Source organism: Carcharodon carcharias, chromosome 31, assembly GCF_017639515.1.
Source record: "Carcharodon carcharias isolate sCarCar2 chromosome 31, sCarCar2.pri, whole genome shotgun sequence".
Lineage (NCBI taxonomy): Eukaryota > Metazoa > Chordata > Chondrichthyes > Lamniformes > Lamnidae > Carcharodon > Carcharodon carcharias.
In genome coordinates this window covers 19,843,843-19,865,702 of record NC_054497.1, presented here as the reverse complement: position 1 = coordinate 19,865,702, position 21,860 = coordinate 19,843,843, and the positions used below count along the sequence as shown (strand labels likewise).

General features: G+C 47.7%; 1 protein-coding gene across 2 annotated transcripts in view; it reads right to left on the bottom strand.

Moving 5' to 3' along the window:
* The window catches only part of sgsm3 (small G protein signaling modulator 3), a 141,656-nt gene that overhangs the window by 19,110 nt on the left and 100,686 nt on the right, over positions 1-21,860 (bottom strand). For both annotated transcript variants that reach the window (XM_041178051.1, XM_041178052.1), the window contains exons 15-18: positions 17,361-17,415; positions 13,930-13,979; positions 6,169-6,321; positions 5,644-5,714 (exon numbers count right to left, since the gene is read on the bottom strand). In XM_041178051.1, coding sequence (XP_041033985.1) covers positions 5,644-5,714; positions 6,169-6,321; positions 13,930-13,979; positions 17,361-17,415 — 329 coding nt within the window. The remainder of the gene's footprint in view (positions 1-5,643; positions 5,715-6,168; positions 6,322-13,929; positions 13,980-17,360; positions 17,416-21,860) is intronic.

The following is a 21,860-nucleotide window of genomic DNA, read 5'->3' as shown; positions in this document are numbered from 1 at the left end:
AGAGTGGGGATAAGGGGGTCCTTCTCAGGATGGCGGCTGGTGACTAGTGGAGTTCCGCAGGGATCAGTGGTGGGACCACAACTTTCCACTTTATACATTAATGATCTAGATGAAGGAACTGAGGGCATCCTGGCTAAGTTTGCAGATGATACAAAGATACGTGGAGGGACAGGTAGTATTGAGGAGGCGGGGAGGCTGCTGAAGGATTTGGACAGATTAGGAGAATGGGCAAAGAAGTGGCAGATGGAATACAGTGTGGGGAAGTGTGAGGTCATGTACTTTGGTAGGAAGAATAGAGGCATAGACTACTTTCTAAATGGGAAGAGAATTCAGAAATCTGGAGTGCAAAGGGACTTGGGAGTCCTAGTCCAGGATTCTCTTAAGGTTAACTTGCAGGTTGAGTCGGTAGTTAGGAAGGCAAATGCAATGTTGGCATTTATTTCAAGAGGACTAGAATATAAAAGCAGGGATGTGCTGTTGAGGCTTGATAAGGCTCTGGTCAGACCACATTTAGAATATTGTGAGCAATTTTGGGCCCCATATCTCAGGAAGGATGTGCTGGCCCTGGAGCGGGTCCAGAGGAGGTTCACGAGAACAATCCCAGGAATGAAAGGCTTAACATTTGAGAAACGTTTGAGGATTCTGGGTCTATACTCGATGGAGTTTAGAAGGATGAGGGGGGATCTGATTGAAACTTACAGAACACTGAAAGGCCTGGATAGAGTGGACGTGGGAAAGATGTTTCCATTAGTAGGAGAGACTAGGACTCGAGGGCACAGCCTCAGAGTAAAGGGAAGACCTTTTAGAACAGAGATGAAGAGAAACTTCTTTAGCCAGAGAGTGGTGAATCTATGGAATTCATTGCCACAAAAGGCTGTGGAGGCCAGGTCATTGAGTGTATTTAAGATCGAGATAGATAGGTTCTTGATTGGTAAGGGGATCAAAGGTTACGAGGAGAAGGCGCGAGAATGGGGTTGAGAAACTTATCAGCCATGTTTGAATGGCGGTGCAGACTCGATGGGCCGAATGGCCTAATTTCTGCTCCTATATCTTATGGTCTTAAACAACTTGGCTGTACTTAAATTTTTTTTATTATTATTCATTCATGGGATGTGGGCATAGCATTAATTGCCCATCCCTAGTTGCCCATGAGAAGGTGATGGTGAGCTGCGTTCTTGAACTGCATTGGAATGTGATTGTTGTTAGCAAATTAACAACACCCAACAAAAGTGCTGGAAATACTCAGCAGGTCTGGTAGCATTTGTGGAGAAACAGAATTAATGGCACAAAACTTTGTTTCTGGGTCATTGGAGATGGGACGTCCATCGGGAGATGCGCATCAGGAGCCTGCAGAAGTCCTGACATATTTGGGAATTGTCCGGGAAGTTTAAACTTCCAATGGGCTGATTTTCTGCTGCCTGAGGCATGACTATCTCTGACCCTGAGCGCAGGGCAGAGAATATCAGAGTAGGAAAAGGCCATTAAGCCCATTGAGCCCGCTCCACCATTCAATTAGATCATGACTGATCATCTACCTTAACGCCACTCTCCTATGCTAACCCCATACCCCTTAATGTCATTAGTATCCAGAGATCTGTCGATTTCTGTCTTGAACATGCTCAATGATTAAGCTTCCACAGCTCTGTAGGGTAGAGAATTCCAAAGATTCACCACCATTGCTTCTAATCTTAGTCTTAAATGGCCTGCCCTTTAACCTGAAATTGTGTCCTCTGGTTCTAGACTCACCAGCCAGGGAAAACATCCTATTTACATCTACTGTGTCACACCCTGTATAAATTTTGTAAGTTTCAATGAAACCACCTCTCATTCTTCGAAACTCTGGAGAATACAGGCCCAGTTTCCTCAACCTTTCCTCATAAGACAATCCTGACATTGGATTTGTCTGGTGAACCTTCGTTGACCTCCCTTGCCATAGCAAGTATATCCTTCTTTAAATAAGGAGACCAAAACTGTACAAAATACTCCAGGTGCAGTCTCAACAAGACTCTATACAATTGCAGAAAGACATCTTTACTCCTGCACTCAAATCCCCTTGCAATGAAGGTCAACATGCCATTTGCCTTCCTAAATGCTTGCTGCACCTGCATGTTAGCTTTTAGTGACTCATGAACAAGGACACCCAGGTCCCTTTGGACATCAACACTTCCCAACCCCTCACCATTTAAGAAATATTCTGCCTTTCTGTTCTTTTCTACCAAAGTGGATAACTTCACACTTATTCACATTATATTCCATCAGCCATGTTCTTGCACATTCACTTGATCTGTCCAAGATCCCTTGAAACCTCATTGCAACCTCCTCATAACTTACATTCCCACCTAGTTTTATGTCATCAGCAAATTTGGAAATATTATATTTAGTCCTCAAATCCAAATCATTGAACTAGGTTGTGAACAGATGTGGTCCCAGCACTGATCCTTGTGGAACCCCACTAGTAACAGCCTGCCACCTTAAGAATGATCCATTTATTCCTACTCTCTTACCTGGATACTTACCTTGGAGATGTTAGACAGTTTAAAATCTGGTCTTACAGCTGGGTAATTCCACAACCGACACCCACCCCCCTACCCAATCACCTCCTCCCACCCGCCGCCTCAAGCGCCCAACTATCCTCTCGAGCACCCGGCTATCCCCCAACCCGACCACCCCCCGCGACCATTCCACTACCCACACCATCCCCGACCTGACTACTCCTCTGACCACCGAACTACCCCCTGACTTGACCTGACCCGACTACACCCCGACCACCCAATCAACTACCTCACCCCGCCTTACCCACCCTAATCGCCTTACCCATCCACTCACCCACTCGCCTATCCACCCACTCGCCCGGCTACTCAATCATAAACGCACATTCATTAAAAGACTTGGTCCTTTAAAAACTTACCGGAGCATGGCAGCTAGTGCCACAGAAAGAGAGGTCAGAGGATTCCAGAAGAAATGGGCAGCAGTGTCTGGTTGGCAATATCTTTGTGGGCAGCAGCAATGTGCCCAACAATGCCACTGACTGGAAGAGCTAAACCAACAATTCAGGTCTATGACTTTTCATCATGATAAAAACGATATGATGAATGTAATAGACGTGAAACATTAACTCTGTTTCTCTCTCCACAGATGCTGCCAGACCTATTGAGTGTCTTTATTTCACTTTATCAGCATCTGCAGTATTTTGAAATTGAATAATGATTGACTGTGGTCAGAAAAAATGCCAGGAAAAAAAAAGAATGATTAATGGATCTTCTGTTACCTCCATAACAACAATCTGAAAAATCCTGTGGTTGGCCACATCTTAAATAAACGTTAAAGGTTCTAAAATCAATGTAAATTTTTTTCCAAGTTAAATTCCAAGAGTGACATCCCTGCTAAGAATGCTTTTTTTTAAAAAAAACTTACAGGTAATTGATGGTTAACTAAAAGATACGGTCAGAATCAAGGTCAGTATGTATGTAATTATACCCTGGCTTATGGATACAAATATAGGAGGAGGAGTAGTCTGTGACTGTTAGAACTCTTGGAACAATCGGAAGTAACACAGTCAAGTGCCAGAGGTCAAGCTAAACACCTAGATTCCAAGGGGAAACTAAGCTGTATTCATTGCTTTGATTTAATACTGCCAAATAGTTGTATAAGAACAACACTGTGTATTAGTCAACATACATTAAAGCATGTTGTTTAAAATCACATGGGCCAGAGTGATGTTGAAGTTATTGTTGTCGTAATAAAACGTCGTAAGACAAACAAATACAGGGGAACAAATCTCCAACTGATCACTCTACACTCTCCCCATCAAACACGCACAGGTTCAGCAAGGGTTAGCTACAGAGTAAAGCTCCCTCTACACTAACCCATCAAACACTCCCGGGGTAGGTACAGCACGGGTTAGATACAGAGTGAATCTTCCTCTACACTAATAAGATAAGAGCCCATGGTGTTGGGGGTAATTTATTAGCATGGACAGACGGTTGGCTAACTAATAGAAGACAGAGTTGGGATAAGGTGGGGGGGGTGCATTTTCAAGATGGTAACCTGTAACTAGTGGAGTGCCACAGGGATCAGTGCTGGGGCCACAATTATTTACGATATATAGTAATAACTTAGATGAGGGAAGTGAATGTACTATCGCCAAGTTCACGGATGACACAAAAATAGGTGGGAAGGCAAGTGGTGAGGATGACACAGAGTCTACAGAAGGATATAGACAGGTTAAGTGAGTGGGCAAAAACTTGGCAGGTGGAATATAATGTGGAATAATATGAGGTTATGCATTTTGGCAGGAAGAATAGAGGAGCTGAATATTATTTAAATGGAGAAAGACTGAGGAAAGCTACAGCACAGAGGGATTTGGGAGTTATCGTGCATGAATCACAAAAAGTTAGCATACAAGTTAAGTTGGTAATAGGGAAGGCAAATGGAATGTTGGCCTTTATTTCAAAGGCAACGGGGTATTAAAATAGGGAAGTTTTGCTAAAACTATACAAGGCACTACTTAGACCACACCTAGAATACTGTGAACAGTTTTGGTCCCCGTATCTAAGGAAGGATATACTGGCATTGGAGGCAGTCCAGAGAAGGTTCACTAGGTTGATCCCAGGTATGAAGGAATTTTCTTATGAAGAGAGGTTGAGTAGGTTGGGCCTGTACCCATTGGAGTTTAGAAGAATGAGAGGCAGCCTTATTGAAACATAAGATTCTTAGGGGGCTTGACTGGATAAATGCTGAGAGGTTGTTCCCCCTTGTGAGAGAGTCTAGGACCAGAGGGCATAATCTCAGAGTGAGGGGTCGCCCATTAAAGACAGATGAGCAGGGATTTCTTCTCTCAGAAGCTAGTGAGTCTGTGGAATTCTTTACTGGGTTGTTAAGTATATTCAAGGCTGAGATAGATAGATTTTTAATCAGCAAAGGAATCAAGGGTTATGGGGAAAAGGCAGGAAAGAAGAGTTGAAGATCATCAGATCAGCCATGATCTCATTGAATGACGGAGCAGGCTTGATGGGCTAAATAATCTTCTTCTGCTCTTATGTCTTATGGTCCCATAAGTCCCATAAAATACTCTCAAAGCAGGTACAGCAAGGGTTTGGTACAGAGAAATGGTCTCACAACACTGTCCCCATCAAACACTCCCAGGACACATATACTATGGGTTAGATACAGAGTAAAGATCCCTTTACATTGTCCCATCAAACACACCCAGGGCAGCATGCAGTATGGGTTAGATACAGAGTAAAGCTCTCGCAACATTGCCCCCATCAAACTATCCCAGGGCAGGTACAGCACAGGGTTAGATACAGCGTAAAGCTCCCTCCACATTGTCCCATCAAACACTCCCAGGACAGGTACAGCACGGGGTTAGATACAGAGTAAATCTCCCTCTACACCGTCCCCTTCAAACACTCCCAGGACAGGTACAGCACGGGGTTAGATACAGAGTAAAGCTCCCTCTACACTGTCCCCATCAAACAATCCCAGGGCAGGTACAGCACAGGGTTAGATACAGAGTAAAGCTCCCTCTACATGGTCCTATCAAACTATCCCAAGGTAGTTACAGCACAGGGTTAGATACAGAGTAAAGCTCCCTCATACAATTAAAACAAGTTCTAGCTTGTAATAAACAGTAAAACATACCTGTATGTTTTACACAGCACTAGTCGAGAATACACCGAATCAAAGTCTCGCTCCACCTCCTTACCAGCAGCCTATGAAATAAGGGATGAGCAGTGGTGGAGGGAAACAGGGGGAGAGAAAATAAAGAGAGAAAGATGGGGAAAAAGAAACCAGAAAGAGAAAAGCAGGGAAGAGGGTGATTGGTTAAGAAGGAATGGCAGAAATGGGGAAGGGAAGAGGGTGTGTGGGAGAGGAGGGAAAAAAGTGAGAAAGGGGAGCAAGAGAGAGAGAGAAAGGGTGGAGAATGTGAGAGGGGAAGAGGAAGAGGGAGGGAGGAAGAAACAGGTCGGGGAGAGAGAGGGGAGGCAGAGAATGAGAGAAAAAGAGTGAGAGAGAGGAGGAAAGGTAGAGTGGGAGAAAGATAGAGAACAGGAGGCAGTGGAGAGAGAAGAGGGAATGAAGTAAAACAATATTGAGAGGCAAAAACTGTGAGAAATATCTGAAACATTGAAATGTTTTTCATACTCCAGGGACAGCCTCCATTACCTCTTCAATAAAAAGCCAGGGATGGCAAGGGCCACCGAGAATTGATGGTTTCTTCAAACCCTGCTCAAATATTGCCTTGAGAGCTGGACAGAGTGATCCCCGGACCAGGTCTGTTACTGCTTCTGTTACCGAATCATCTCCAGCCACCGAGTACTGCAGGCAGAAACAATAATCACACTGTCAGCAGCAAATATAAAGCAAAGAAAACCTTTTAGGGCAAAGCAGACAGTCCAGTTGACATCAGGGTGAATATGGGATGTCGGTACCCAGCACGCTACGTGGAAATGCCTGGTTATATTCTTATCTATCCAGACATAGCCAGAGAATCACCTGCAATAGCTTCCCTTCTCGTTGACGTATCATTACGGCTGGTATTCGCCAATAATCTATCCTTGGCCCCCTATTCGCCATCTATATTCTGCCCTTGGTGACATCATCTGAAAACACAGCATTAGTTTCCCATGTAGACTGATGAAACACAGTTCTACCACACCGCTGTCTCTCTCACCACTGCCTGTCTTGACCTCTCTACTGTCTGAATTATCCGGCACTGAATGAGAAATTTCCTCCAATTAACTATGTGGAACCAAAAGCCATTGTCTTTGATCCCAACACAAACTCTTTTCCGAGGAAATAATTCCATTCGTCTCTCTGGCAACTGTCTAATGCTGAACCAGGCTGTTCACAACCTTTGCTTCACATTTGAGCCTCACATGAACTTCCAATCACATATCTGCACCATCACTAAGACTACTTATTTCTACATCCATAGCATCTGCTATGGCACAGCAGATGGTAAATGCTGAGCTGTTTGAATCCCAGAGGGAAACGCGAAACAGCTGCCATGACTGTTTTTGCAATCTGTATTTTTATTTTGAGATGCGTGCCTTGAATTCAGTAGTAATAAGTCCACCGAATCCTAGAGGTTTTTTTTTACAAAACTAAACATTTATTAATAAAACAAATGATTTTAAGCACATACATGGGTCCACAAATTACTACTATGATTACTGTTAAACCCCCTAATTAATCTAACTCCCAGTTACACCTCAGTCAAGACAACAGTAAAACGACATACATTTCAACAGACCCAGGCAAAGCACACAATTCCCTGGACAGGGATATTTAAAATTAATTCTCTTAGCTTTGGTTCCTATAGACAGCAGTTTGGCACATAGAGGCTGGAGGCTTTTCGCACTTGTTAGGCCTTAGAATTCCTTCCTCCTTACACATAACTTCATCTCCTTTATACATGTTTTTCCCTCTTTAATGTAAATCCCATTGTTCCAATATGTCTTTCCACTTCACTTTTTCCATAATTTAAATCTTTCATAGCACTCATATTATCAGTAATCTTTGGGGAAAATAAACACAGTTTGGCTTAGCCTATACTGGCTAAGTGTAACATCTTACCATCTCTTTGAAATTCACTACTCGGGTTTATCTAAAAATGCAAATATTCTTCACACCTCCCATTCCAAAACTTCAGCCATGTTTACCTATTTAGCATTTCCAGCCTGGTTTCCCTTCTGATACATCAAAGCATCCAGACCAGCCGTCTGTAATTCAATTAGAACACACACATACACCCCTACACACAGAAAAATGAATCTAAACCCCACTATTAACCTACCTTTACAATAAATTACAATAATATTACGAAAATTATATTTTCATGACACAAAGCCTAGCTTTGTACCTGAGGTCATCCAAACCTCTGCTGCTCATACTCGAGCTCGCACCAAGTTCTGTTCACCCATCACCCTTCTTGTCAGTGCCCCGTAAAGCACCACATTGATTTTAAAACACTTCCTTGTTTTCAAATCCCTACATGGCCTCACCTCTGCCTGTCTCTGCAACTCTCCTCCAGCCCCACAACCCTCTGAGATATCCGTACTCCTTTAGTTTGGCATAATGCAGATCCCAATTTTAATCCTCCATCAATGACCTAGACTGTGGTGTTCAGGGCATGATTTCAACATTTGCAGATGATACAAAGATTAGAAACGTTGTCGACTGTGATGGGGATCGTCTTGAACTTCAAAAGGACATGTTGGTGGATTGGGCAGACAAGTGGCAGATGAAGTTAAATTCAGAGAAGTGTGAGGTGATTCATTTTGGCAGGAAGAATATGCTGAGATGAAAACCTAAAGGAGGTGCAGGAGCAGAGGGACCTCGGTCTATATGTACATGAGTCATTGAGGATGGCAGGGCATGTTGAGAGCGCAGTTAATAAAGCATATCGTATCTTCGGCTTTATTAATAGAAGCATTGAGTACAAGAGTGAGGAGGTCATGTTGAATTTGTATAAGGCACTAGTTAGGCCTCAATGGAGTACTGCGTCCAGGTCTGGGCACTACACTTGAGGAAGGAAGTGAAGGCACTGGAGAGAGTACAGAGGAGATTCACAAGAATGTTTCCAAGGATAAAGAACTGTAGCTATGTGGATATTCTGGAGAGGCTGGGACTGTTTTCCTTTGAGAGAAAAAAGGCTGAGAGGAGACTTGATAGAGGTATTCAAGATCCAGAGGGGTATGAACAGGATAAATGGTGAGAAACTGTTCCCACTCACAAGAACATCAAGAACTAGAGTGCATAGATTCAAAATGATTGGCAAAAGGAGTAAAAGTGATGTGAGGAAAACATTTTTCACCCAGAGGGTCATTGGAATCTGGAACGAACTTCCTGAGAGGGTGGTGGAGGCAGGTTCAATTGAAGTATCCAAAAGGGAATTAGATTGCTACCTGAAAAGAAAGAATGTGCAAGACAGTGGCTAGGGAAGGGGATGGAATCAGTGGCAAAGGAATGGAGTTTGTGGCGCGATTTTCAGGCTGTGGGTGTAATTGTAACAGAGCACACCTGTAAGCAACAGCCTGGGGGGTTGGGGGAGAGTGTGGGGTAGGGGCATGTGTGCATTGGGGACACATTTGCAATTGAAATGGGCTTTGCCGTGGATCTTTAACTTGGCCATGACATTAGCGACCTGCTTCATGATTCTCTGATTAATGACAGAGCGTGCGGGACGGTGCATTGCGTTTGTCAAATGACAGATTTCTAGTTAAGGGACCCCAGCAGGGGTCGGAATGGCTGAACTGGACATTGAATCCTGCACCTTCAACAACCAAAAGAGTGGAGACCTGGAAAACTTGTCCCCCAGGTGTCTGACTCTTATCTGAAGGTCCTGCTGAGGGGCTTGAGGGATCAAAATGAGATGTGTTTCCCAAGGATGGGAAGAAGAGGCCAAGAAGGTGTCGATAGAAGTGGCCAAGAGGAAATGAACAACAGGACTGTGTTGCTTCAAACCTGTTTACAACACTGCAAGAGGTTCAGTGATGTCAGGAGGGCAGGAAAGGTTAGTGGCTAGTCCCCAGACTCTGACTTCCACAGTGTTCTCCTGCACAGCACTCCTCCAACCAGCACATCTTGCAACTCCACTCATTCCTCTCTCTTTCCCTTTCAAAGCAACTGAACACTGAGTCATCTGTATGCCCTCTCATACCCACGTCTCAGTCACCCTCCATAAAGGTTGTTCTTTCCGCCCCTCCCCAAAATTTATTTCTGACACTCAACTCTCTGCTTTCTCTCCTTGGCGGAAATGAAGGCGCGGAGCTTCAGGGAGAGGCAGAGAATCGGAGGGGATGGGGGTGAGTGGTGTCGGGGGAGGGGGGAGAATGTTGCGTTCCTCAAGTGATTCCACCTTGACTGGCACTGGCAACGTATTCCCACCTGGTCCACTGGGAAGGAGTCTTATTCCGGGAGGCTGCAGATATCAGCAATGACCCTGCTAGGAAAGTTTGAACCTCCTGAGACCCTGGTGTTCACATGTCAAAAGAGCTGATCCTCTGCCTGTAAACCCATCACTGAGGGTCTCACCTCCTTCCAGCTGGATCTCGGTGTTCCCCCTGTTCTGTGGAATGGCACATGGCCAAGGAGAAGGCAGCTGCTGCTGGTGATGTTGCTATTGGTGCTCCTTGGGCCACTGGTGTTGTTGGTATTACTCCTTTTGTTTCTCCTGAGACGACCAAGGTCCAAGTGGAGGCTGGAAGCAGGGAAGTGCTGCTCAAGGTACATGAAGTCCAAGGCAGGTGAAATTACTTCCAAGGAGAGGAAATCACGTGTCCTGAAGTGAAAGAACTCTCTCAGAAGCAGTGCTGTGAACACCAGCCTAGGCAGGGCGACAGCTATTAAGTTTCACTGTTCGAAGGCTTCCCAGCCTGTCCGAAGGCTTCCCAGCCTGTCCGGAGGCTTCCCAGCCTGTCCGTTTCATTGAACAAACATTCCCCACTGTGCTCTCGCCTCGATTATCCTGGTGAGCTTCACACAGTTTGGGAAACTGTGGGACGTATTTAGAGTTAGTTCCTCTAGTCCCGTGAGGGAAAATGGGCAGCGAGTCTTCACCACTGGCTCCATAGGGCTGGCTGTTAAAGCCAGAATTCTAGGTTAAATTCTGAGTTAGCTGGTGATTTAAATATTTTAATTACTTGTGTCTGACAGTCCAAATGGGTTTCTTATTATCCTCCAAGCCTGCCAAGATCAAACCCAGAAGTGGGCAGCGCGCCATGCTGGGTTACTGATGGTGCAGACCGGGGAGAGTTAGAACGGGAAGTGGCGGAGTACGGATGGCAAGACAGGGGCACACGGCCTGGGTACGATTCCATACCACCGTCTGCCCCTCCCCTGGTGACGAGGGGCCCATTGCCCATGTCGATGGCCCCGATAGCCAAGGGAAATTATAACCGACAGACAGGGCAATAACCAGGAGATATCTCGCCACATCCCGTTCACCCCCCCTAATCAAGCGACAAATGTTGCTAGACGCCTTGCCACCATTAAAACAGAATAGCCCCAAATGGGACTTCTTGGGAGAAACTTCCTGAACTCAGCGACGTACACTGGTTAAACAATGTCCATGTAAGAGCCAAGGTGTCCCAGGGAATGTGGGCAAACATGACCGTGCAGGTCCAAGGTCGGACATGGACCGCAGGGCAAACCAAACAACAGAGATTCGACAGATTTAAAAGGTCCGCGCAATGGGGCTTTGGAGGAGAAAGGGCCAATTGTTCAGCAGAAATGGGGGCACCTCAGGGCAAGGATGAGTCAGCTTACGAATATGCAGAGAGGAAGTTTATAGCATACCGCAATTTGGGCGGGATAGAGGACTGCAGGTGAGATTATATCGTCTTCCTGAAAATGCTCAAGCAGGCACTCAGTCCCAAGCATCAGAAATATCCCATACATGGAGAGACCTGTGGGCACAGGTTTTCAGCAAATTAATCAGTGGGCAACCGGGCTAGATAATAGGAAAGGGAAAGGAAGCAGGTTCCAAACCTGTTGCAGCAATCACAAGCAGCTTGAGTCTTAACTGTGGCAAACCAGAATGCATGGATGGGATTGTAAAGCAGCTGTCCAAAATAAGTCAAGGTGTACCAATTGCTGCAAGGAGAAGCCATACCTGGGTGGGGTACTAGACAAAGGGCGGAGGAGAGGAGGGTCCGGGTCCAGACAGGGTAATCACCGGGGGATGGCCAGGGGATTGGCCTGATACTATGAGCGAACTGAGGTGAAAAGGTGAAAAGACCCTTTAATAGAGGTATTCCAAATCCTGAATGGTTTTGAAAGAGTAAATAAAGAAAAAGTCTTTCCAGTAGCAGAAGGGTTGTAACAGGGGACATAGATTTCAAGTAACTGTCAAAAAATCTGGAGGGTATTGGGGTGGGAAGAGGAGAATTTTTTTAATGCTGAGAGTTGTTATGATTTGGAATGTGTTTCCAAAGGGTGGTGGAAGCACTGACATCCAATTTTATGAGGGCTCTTTGATGGCGCACTTCGTGAAATGCTGCCTTAATATCAAGGGCAGTCACTCTCCCCTCAACTCTGGTCCGTATCTGGACCAAGGCTATAATGAGACCTGCAGCAAGGTGGAAGTCAAACTGAGCATCAGTGAGTTAAGCGCCACTTCATAGCATCATCCATCACTTTGCTGATGATGGAGAGTAGACTGATGGGACGGTAATTGGCTGGATTGGATTTGTCCTACTTTTTGTGGATAAGACATACCTGGGCAATTCTCCACATTGTCAGTCGATTGCCAGTAGTTGTACTGGAACAGCTTGGCTAGGGATGTGGCTAGTTCTGGAGCATAAGACTTTAATATTACTGCCGGGATGTTGTCAAAGCCCATTGCCACTTATGTACCCAGCCATTTCTTGAAACTACATGGAGTGAATCAAATTGGCTTAAGTCTGGCATCTGTGATGCTGGGACATCAGGAGGAAGCAGAGATGGATCAACCACTTCGCACTTCAGGCCAAAGTTGTTGCAAATGCTTCAGCCTCGTCTTTCCCACTGGAAACCACCATCACTGAGGATGGAGATATTCATGAAGCCTCCTCTTCCTGTTACTTGTTTAATTGCCCATCAACATTCACAACTGGAAGAGGCAGGACTACAGAGCTATGACCTGATCTGCTGGGATCGCTTAGCTCTATCCACAGTCTGTTGCTTCCATTGTTTAGCAGTGATTGCGGTTTCTGTGCATGTGCTAACATGTAGTCCTGTGTCATAGCTTCACCAATTTGACACCTCATTTTCATGTATACCTGATGATGCTGCTCTTCAAACTCTCCTTAATGAATGAGGACTGTTTGCCTGGTTTGATGATAATGGTGACATACAGCAGTGACTGAACAGTGAATGGAAACAGGGAAAACATGTCATTTTCTTCCTCTCTTGCCCAGGAGTTCTTTGGTCAGTTTAGTGTGCAAATGATTCACAACTGACATCACAAACTCAGCAAAGACAGCAACCCTGCACTGAGCAATGTACTTGAGTAGATTTGCTGGCTCGTTAGATAGTTGCATCTTCCAAATATTGCAAACTGCTCACTTTTTTTTTCCCGAACAATCCATATGGAAGCTGGCATTTTCTGGCTGCTGCCTCATAGCCCACACTGGGTGGAGCAGTTTCCCTCTAAGCTACCAGATATCCACACAGGTAGTTTCTTTAATGTAACGTTACTGAATGACCAGTCTAACTGTACTCATTTATAGGACGACTATGCAACCCAAACTAACGCACAGGAGTCCATTTTGTAACATTTGTGGGGCAGAACCTCTCTCAACAGAAGCACAGATTGAAAAATGGAGCATGGAGGTAACCAGCCCCCAATGCGGCACTCTCTTATCCTCCTCCTCCAGAGGGCGTTGACAACCATGGACTTCCACTGGATTGACCCGTGATTTTGTTTGGCAAAGCATTGCAGTGGTTTGCCGTTGCCTCCTGCAGTATGACTGACCAGGAAACTCTGCTGCTGTTACAGCCTGCCATTGGGTGCATTGGGAGGATTTACAGGCTAAGAATCAACCTTTTTGGCCACATTACGAACACACCTTCCTTGGTCATCAAACCCTGAGGTGGGACTTGAACCCGGGACTTCTGGCCCAGAGGAAGGGACACTACCCCTGAGCCGCAAGACTGACCCACTCTCATTATCAAGTGGGATAATTAATCAATAGAAAAGCAGAAGCACAGCAAATTCTGTGCCCGATTCACCAATCCATGCCAGGACTAGAGTCTGATAAAACGTAGCCAGTGTATGAGCGGGGATGCATATGAGAAGTGATTGCGGTTTTTGTGCGTATGGTTACAAGTTCTCCCTGTATGTTGACGCCCAGTATTACAATATTACAAATACTGACGGAAGCTGAAGGACTCCTGCACTCAATACACACACACACATATCCATGTCATTACTGAACTTACCTCTTTACTTCGTTCATCCAGGACCTCCACAAATTTCGCAGGAAACCAACCTGTAGGAGAAAGGGTCAAAAGTTAGTCGTCAGAAGCAACAGAATGTCCTGGGCACGGTAGGTCCAGATATTGCAGGCTTCTGAGTGTGTTTGGAACGTTAGTTCTATATATTGCGGGTAGCAATTTTGCTGTAGCAAAATATCGGCTGTGCAGTGGTCTGTGGCCACCCTACTTGCAGTGACAAAGATGTGATCAGCATCGTTTTCTGAATTTATTAGTTAATTTGAGGCAAACACGACAGTCCTCATATCCTCACTGCGTTCTCGATGACAAGCACAACTTTTTAATTTCCATTACTCAGATTTACGTCTTGTTCTACAAGAGAGGGGCTGAAAACCGTGGGTCAGCAGCAATTTGAGACCGGGTCTGGTGAAAGGTTATCGACCTGAAAGACTAAATGTGTTTCTTTCTCTGCAGGTCAGCTGCAGAGTAATTGCAGCATTTTTTTGGTTTTTCTACCAGCTCCTGCTTAACAATTTCAGGAGTATCTAGGCACAGATCAAAACATAAAGAAACTCAATAATCTTTGGCTCTTTGACAAACATGCAAATCTTCTCCTGGCATGTCACAAAATCTCATTATACTTGAGTGTTCAGTATTGCCCACTTCATTAAAAGCTGGAGAAGGCACCATGTCTGCAACACTCTGCTTAGCTTCGCAGTTTTACAAATTGTTTAGAAGGAAACTGATCAGTTTGCAATATCCGTCTATCTAATGAGCCAGCAAAACTACTCAAATCCACTTACAACGACCCTTCGCTGAGCAATGACATTGCTGAGTGGATATTGAATGAACTGAACTACACAACTCCGCACTGAAGCATGAACCACAGGGTCTCTTCCCTCGATTTCCCTAGAGTCGAGCGAGGGAGAGAGCGAGGGGAGGCCGGGAGGGAGAGAGCGAGGGGGGGGCCGGGAGGGAGAGAGCGAGGGGGGGGCCGGGAGGCAGAGAGCGAGGGGGGGGCCGGGAGGCAGAGAGCGAGGGGGGGGCCGGGAGGGAGAGAGCGAGGGGGGGCCGGGAGGGAGAGAGCGAGGGGGGGGCCGGGAGGCAGAGAGCGATGGGGGGGCCGGGAGGGAGAGAGCGAGGGGGGGGCCGGGAGGGAGAGAGCGAGGGGGGGCCGGGAGGGGAGGGAGAGAGCGAGGGGGGGCCGGGAGGGAGAGAGCGAGGGGGGGGCCGGGAGGGAGAGAGCGAGGGGGGGCCGGGAGGGAGAGAGCGAGGGGGGGCCGGGAGGGAGAGAGCGAGGGGGACCAAACAGAGAGAGCAAGGGGGACCAAACAGAGAGAGCAAGGGGGACCAAACAGAGAGAGCGAGGGGGACCGAGAGGGAGAGAGCGAGGGGGACCGAGAGGGAGAGAGCGAGGGGGACCGAGAGGGAGAGAGCGAGGGGGACCGAGAGGGAGAGAGCGAGGGGGACCAAACAGAGAGAGCGAGGGGGACCAAACAGAGAGAGCGAGGGGGACCGAGAGGGAGAGAGCGAGGGGGACCGAGAGGGAGAGAGCGAGGGGGACCAAACAGAGAGAGCGAGGGGGACCAAACAGAGAGAGCGAGGGGGACCAAACAGAGAGAGCAAGGGGGACCAAACAGAGAGAGCAAGGGGGACCAAACAGAGAGAGCAAGGGGGACCAAACAGAGAGAGCAAGGGGGACCAAACAGAGAGAGCAAGGGGGACCAAACAGAGAGAGCAAGGGGGACCAAACAGAGAGAGCAAGGGGGACCAAACAGAGAGAGCAAGGGGGACCAAACAGAGAGAGCGAGGGGGACCGAGAGGGAGAGAGCGAGGGGGACCAAAGAGAGAGAGCGAGGGGGACCAAAGAGAGAGAGCGAGGGGGACCAGAGAGAGCGAGGGGGACCAGAGAGAGCGAGGGGGACCAAAGAGAGAGAGCGAGGGGGACCAAAGAGAGAGAGCGAGGGGGACCAAAGAGGGAGAGCGAGGGGGACCAAAGAGGGAGAGCGAGGGGGACCAAAGAGGGAGAGCGAGGGGGACCAAAGAGGGAGAGCGAGGGGGACCAAAGAGGGAGAGCGAGGGGGACCAAAGAGGGAGAGCGAGGGGGACCAAAGAGGGAGAGCGAGGGGGACCAAAGAGGGAGAGCGAGGGGGACCAAAGAGGGAGAGCGAGGGGGACCAAAGAGGGAGAGCGAGGGGGACCAAAGAGGGAGAGCGAGGGGGACCAAAGAGGGAGAGCGAGGGGGACCAAAGAGGGAGAGCGAGGGGGACCAAAGAGGGAGAGCGAGGGGGACCAAAGAGGGAGAGCGAGGGGGACCAAAGAGGGAGAGCGAGGGGGACCAAAGAGGGAGAGCGAGGGGGACCAAAGAGGGAGAGCGAGGGGGACCAAAGAGGGAGAGCGAGGGGGACCAAAGAGGGAGAGCGAGGGGGACCAAAGAGGGAGAGCGAGGGGGACCAAAGAGGGAGAGCGAGGGGGACCAAAGAGGGAGAGCGAGGGGGACCAAAGAGGGAGAGCGAGGGGGACCAAAGAGGGAGAGCGAGGGGGACCAAAGAGGGAGAGCGAGGGGGACCAAAGAGGGAGAGCGAGGGGGACCAAAGAGGGAGAGCGAGGGGGACCAAAGAGGGAGAGCGAGGGGGACCAAAGAGGGAGAGCGAGGGGGACCAAAGAGGGAGAGCGAGGGGGACCAAAGAGGGAGAGCGAGGGGGACCAAAGAGGGAGAGCGAGGGGGACCAAAGAGGGAGAGCGAGGGGGACCAAAGAGGGAGAGCGAGGGGGACCAAAGAGGGAGAGCGAGGGGGACCAAAGAGGGAGAGCGAGGGGGACCAAAGAGGGAGAGCGAGGGGGACCAAAGAGGGAGAGCGAGGGGGACCAAAGAGGGAGAGCGAGGGGGACCAAAGAGGGAGAGCGAGGGGGACCAAAGAGGGAGAGCGAGGGGGACCAAAGAGGGAGAGCGAGGGGGACCAAAGAGGGAGAGCGAGGGGGACCAAAGAGGGAGAGCGAGGGGGACCAAAGAGGGAGAGCGAGGGGGACCAAAGAGGGAGCGATGGGGACAGAGAGTGGAGACAGAGGCAGTAAGAGACAAAGAGACAGAGAGCCCGATTTTAACTGTGTAAGTGACTGGGGTTTGTGAGAGCTTAAATTGGGTCGAAACTGAGACTGAGGGTGAGATAGAAGGAGAGAGAGTCTCAAAGACAGAGAGTGATCAAAAGATCAGACTTTCTCTGGAATGGGCATCTGTGGGCATTGCAAGGTGTTCTGTGTGTGCGCCTCATTCTGCTGTTTATGGAAATCTTTTAAGCTTACCCAGTGCTTATTGCTGCCATCTGCTGCCCATTTTACAGCAGTTCAACCAGCAGCAATTTCCACCCAGTTTAACAGTCCCATTGGTACAGTTAGGGTGCTTTTGATTAGATTGAAGAGTAAGCTATTAGCACTAACCTCGCAGCCCGTTCAGCTCTCCAACCCAGCAATGCTCATCCTTCTGAGATATGATCTGAAAGAGACAAGTGACAATCTCAGTCGGGCAGGAACATGATACTTCAGATTCAACAATGAAAACAAGGTTACAATTTAAAGCAGAAACTGCTCAGACTGGAGGAATGCATTTAGACAGTTACATTGGCGTGATCTTCAGAAAAAAAACTGCACAACTTGATGTATGCTCCATTATCAAATGGAAAGCCATGGTGGCAGGGTGACCCTTATTATCAAATCACACCTTGGTCTGTTCTCCGACTCCTCTGGCACCTTCAGTTCCTTTGAGCATCTGTGTTCTACCCTTCTTGCGCCTCAAGATCTTTGTTCTATATCTATCACACTGAGATATCGCCACTGCTTTCCTCCGTCAATCTCCTCACCAAATAAGTCCCTAATCTCAGTGATTTCAAACTCCATCTCACCAGACCACACTCTCTCACCTGAGTTCATTGCTCTCCCTTCCTGCCTTCATCTCTCTCCATTCAAATTCACCTACCCATACTCGCAGCCATCCTTTTCACCTTACCATCTCAAGAGGTCTCACTACTCCCATACTTGCTACACAACCAAAAGGCCATGGTTGGCGGGTGTTTTCCAGGGAGGTCCCACAAGACTCAGTGCTGGTTCCTATTCATGGTCTACACCAGTGAGTTAGACTTAAATGTGGGGGGAATTTTTAACAACTTTGCAGATGGTGTGAAAATCAGCTGTGCGGCTGTTAGTGAAGTAGGAAGCTGTGGACCATAGGAAGATATCATTCGGCTGGTCAGGAGGGCAGAAAGTTGGCAAATGGAATTCAATCCTGAGAAGTGTGAGGATAAATGACCTTCCCTCCATCATAAAGTCAGAAGTGAAGATGTTCGCTGATGATTGCACAATGTTCAGCACCATTAGCGACTCCTCAGATACTGAAGCAGTCCGTGTCCAAATGCGCAAAGACTGGGACAACATCTAGGCTTGGGCTGACAAGTGGCAAGTAACATGCGTGCCACACAAGTGCCAGGCAATAACCAACTCCAACAAGAGAGAATCTAATCATCACCCCCTGACATTCAATGGCATTACCATTGCTGAATCCCCCACTATCAACATCCTTCGGGTTACCATTGACCAGAAGCTCAACTGGACTAGCCATATAAATACTGTGGCTATAAGAGCAGGTCAGGGGCCAGGAATCCTGCAGTGAGTAACTCACCTCCTGACTCCCCAAAGCCTGCTCACCACTTAGAAGGCACAAGTTGGGAGTGTGATGGAATACTCTCCACTTGCCTGGATTTATATGGCTAATTCTCTGGGACATGGGCTTGAATCCCACGACGGCAGCTGATGGAATTTAAATTCAATAAATTAATCTGGAATTGAATTGAAAGCAAGCCTCAGTAATGGTGACCATGAAACTATCATCGATTGTTGTAAAAACCCACCTGCTTCACTAATGACCTTTAGGGTAGGAAATCTGCCATCCTTACCCGGTCTGGCCTACATGTGACTCTAGACCCACAGTTGTGGTTGACTCTTAAGTGCCCTCCAAAATGGCTCAACAACCCACTCATTTCAAGGCGAATTAGGGATGGGCAGCTTGCCAGCAACGCCCACATCCCATGAAAGAATAAAGGAGAAAAAAAAACTGACCACACTTCCTTCTACGTCCACCTCAGCCCCAGAGAAAAACTCTCGCCCGGGTCACTTATAGCTGCAATTTGAAAATCCACTCGTCTCGCCTTTGCACTTCCGTTCACTCCAACATTTCAGCAGCTGCCGATCTGGTCAATGACGCTTGTCCCGATTAAAACTAACTCTCACCCAGATTATAGCCACTTGCACTATTTCCATCTCCACTTTCTCAAGTCCAAGGAATACAGACTTGATGGTGGACAGCTAGTTTACTCCTTCACCATCAGTTCTGGCCGCGTCATGGAAAGCACAATCAGGTCCTGTTCCGTCAGAATGTGAGTTATCTCAGGATAACCCTGCAATACAAAAGGTAACCCCCGGCTTCCCTTTAATGTAAACTGTTTTCTTCAAACTCTCTTCGCTATGTCCTCCATCTTAACCTCTAACAACGAGCAGGATTTCACAGGCAGCAAGTTTCCCACCTTGCTGCCTGAAAACCCTCCGGCCTGCTGGCCATTTAATGTTTAGAGCGCTAAGTGGCTCAAGGTGAGACTTCTGCCCCTATCCGGGGAGGAAATCCTGCCTCCAAGAGCTGCCGGATGATCTGATTGACCAGCAGATCTCTGGTCCCAGCAGAGCGGTGGCCACTGCTGGGCCTGCAACAGTCCCCAGCAAAGAGGAGCCAGGTGTCGTTTCAAAGTTAAGCTGGAGTTGTTCTTTGCGGGACCAGAAGAGAAGGCCCTGGGGTGGGGACAGCTGGGCAGGGCTTGTGAGGGGAGAGGGGGAAGGTCCACCCGGTGGAGGGTGGAGAAAAAGGAGGCTTGTGAAGAAGGCAAATCCCTTCCCTGCCCTTTCACCCCGAGGCCCAAGCAGGCCTACCTGCCAGGTCCCAACCTCCTCTCCTTCTGCTGGCCGAAAAACTGGGGATGGACTGGAAGTGGCCCTTAAGTGGGCCATTAAATGGTCACTTAGAGGCCTCAGCTAAAGCAAGAGCCAGCTGAGGCCTTGTCTGCTGCCTGTTAAATCGTGATCTGGTCAGGGGCGGGCAGATAGGCAGCAGGAAAGGCACCCTCGGAATTTTATGGGCCCCCTGCCTACAAAACCCACCCACAGATGAACGTTAAGTTCCACCCCACAAGTGTGAGGGGCTCATGAGCTTCCTCATCATAAAGATTGAAGCCACCTGTTCAATTATCTTTGTCACTTTCCTCCTTTCCATCAGGACAAATTTCCTCTGACCCTTCCACTGAACTCACATATTTCTCCAGTTTCTCTCCTATCTCTCTTATCCATGAGACCCAATTCCTGCTCCCTTGATCCTATTCCCACTAAACTACTGACCACCTAACTTCCCTTCTTGGTGCCCTTGGCAACTGATCTTGATAATGGTTTTTCCTTAAGTACTATCCCTCTTCCCTTTCAAATCTGTCGTCAACATCACTCTCCACAAAAAACCCACCTTCACTCTTCTGGCTTGCAAAACCGCCACCTAATCTCTCACCTCCCTTTCTTCTCCCAAGGCCTTGAATGTGTTGTCACCATGCTAATACACACCCATTTTTTCTGGAACTCCACGTCTGAAACCCTCCAATCAAACTCCCGCCCTGCCACTGCACAGAAATGGCTCCGATCAAAGCCATAAGTGACATCCTGAGACCTTGACAAAGATAAACCATTTCTTTTCATCTTCTCGACCTGTCTGCAGCTTTTGATATGGTTGACCACACCCTGCACCAACGCCTCTGCTCTGTAATCCAGCTGGGTGGCACTAGGGTCGCCTGCTTCCATGCTTATCTATTCAGTCATTGCCAGAGAATCTCCTGGAATGGCTTCTCTTCCTGTACCCGCACCATTACCTCTGGTGTCCCTCGAACATCTATTTGTCGCCTCTTCCTATTTCTCATCTTCACACTGTCCCTTGGTAACACCATATGAAGACACATCAGCTTCCACATGTACAGTAATGACACCCAATTCTACTTCACCACTACCTTTCCCAGTTCCTTCACTGTCTCTAATTTGTCACATCGATTGTCCAACATCCTCAAATAATGGAAAGTTCAAAATCAATGTCTTCAGTCCACAAACTCCACTCCCTAACCATCAACTTCAACCCCCCACCCAGCAACTGTCAGAGGCTGAACCAGAATGTTCACAACCTAGTTGCCATACTTGACATCAAGATGACTTTCTAACCAAAAAAACCATGTCACCCCCAAGATCTCCGTTACATCACCCTACGTCAGCTCACCAGCTACCGAAACCCTCACCTATGCCTTTTCTTACCTCTAGGCTTGACTATTTCAACACTCTCTTGGACAGCTCACATCTTCCACTCTCCATAAACTTCAGTTCATCCAAAACTCTGCTCTCTGAGTCCTATTTCACACCAAATCCCATTCATCCATCTCCCCTTCGCTCGCTGACCTACCAGCCTCTTTATCTTCGGGTTACTTGTCCTAAAATTTCCTTATGTGGTTCAGTGTCAAAAGTTTGTTTGATAGCTGTCATGTAAAGTGCATTGGGATGTATTACTACATTAAAGGCTCTATATTAATGCAAGCTCTTGTTGCTGTCTAGCTGCATTACCCATTGTGAGGGATTTAGGGCACTGTGAGATCTCTGGGTACACAGGCCCATTGTGAGAGGCAGTAATCTGGGGGAGTGGGTCACTCATTCTTTCGTAAAACCGCATAATTGATTCCATTGAAAATTACATCGTCTTTCCAACACAGGAACAGGCTGTTCGACCCAACAGGTCTTTGCTGGTATTTATGTTCCACAGAAACCCCATTTCACCCAGCTTCATTCCACCCTACCAACATGCGAAGAGCAGGCGATTCAACA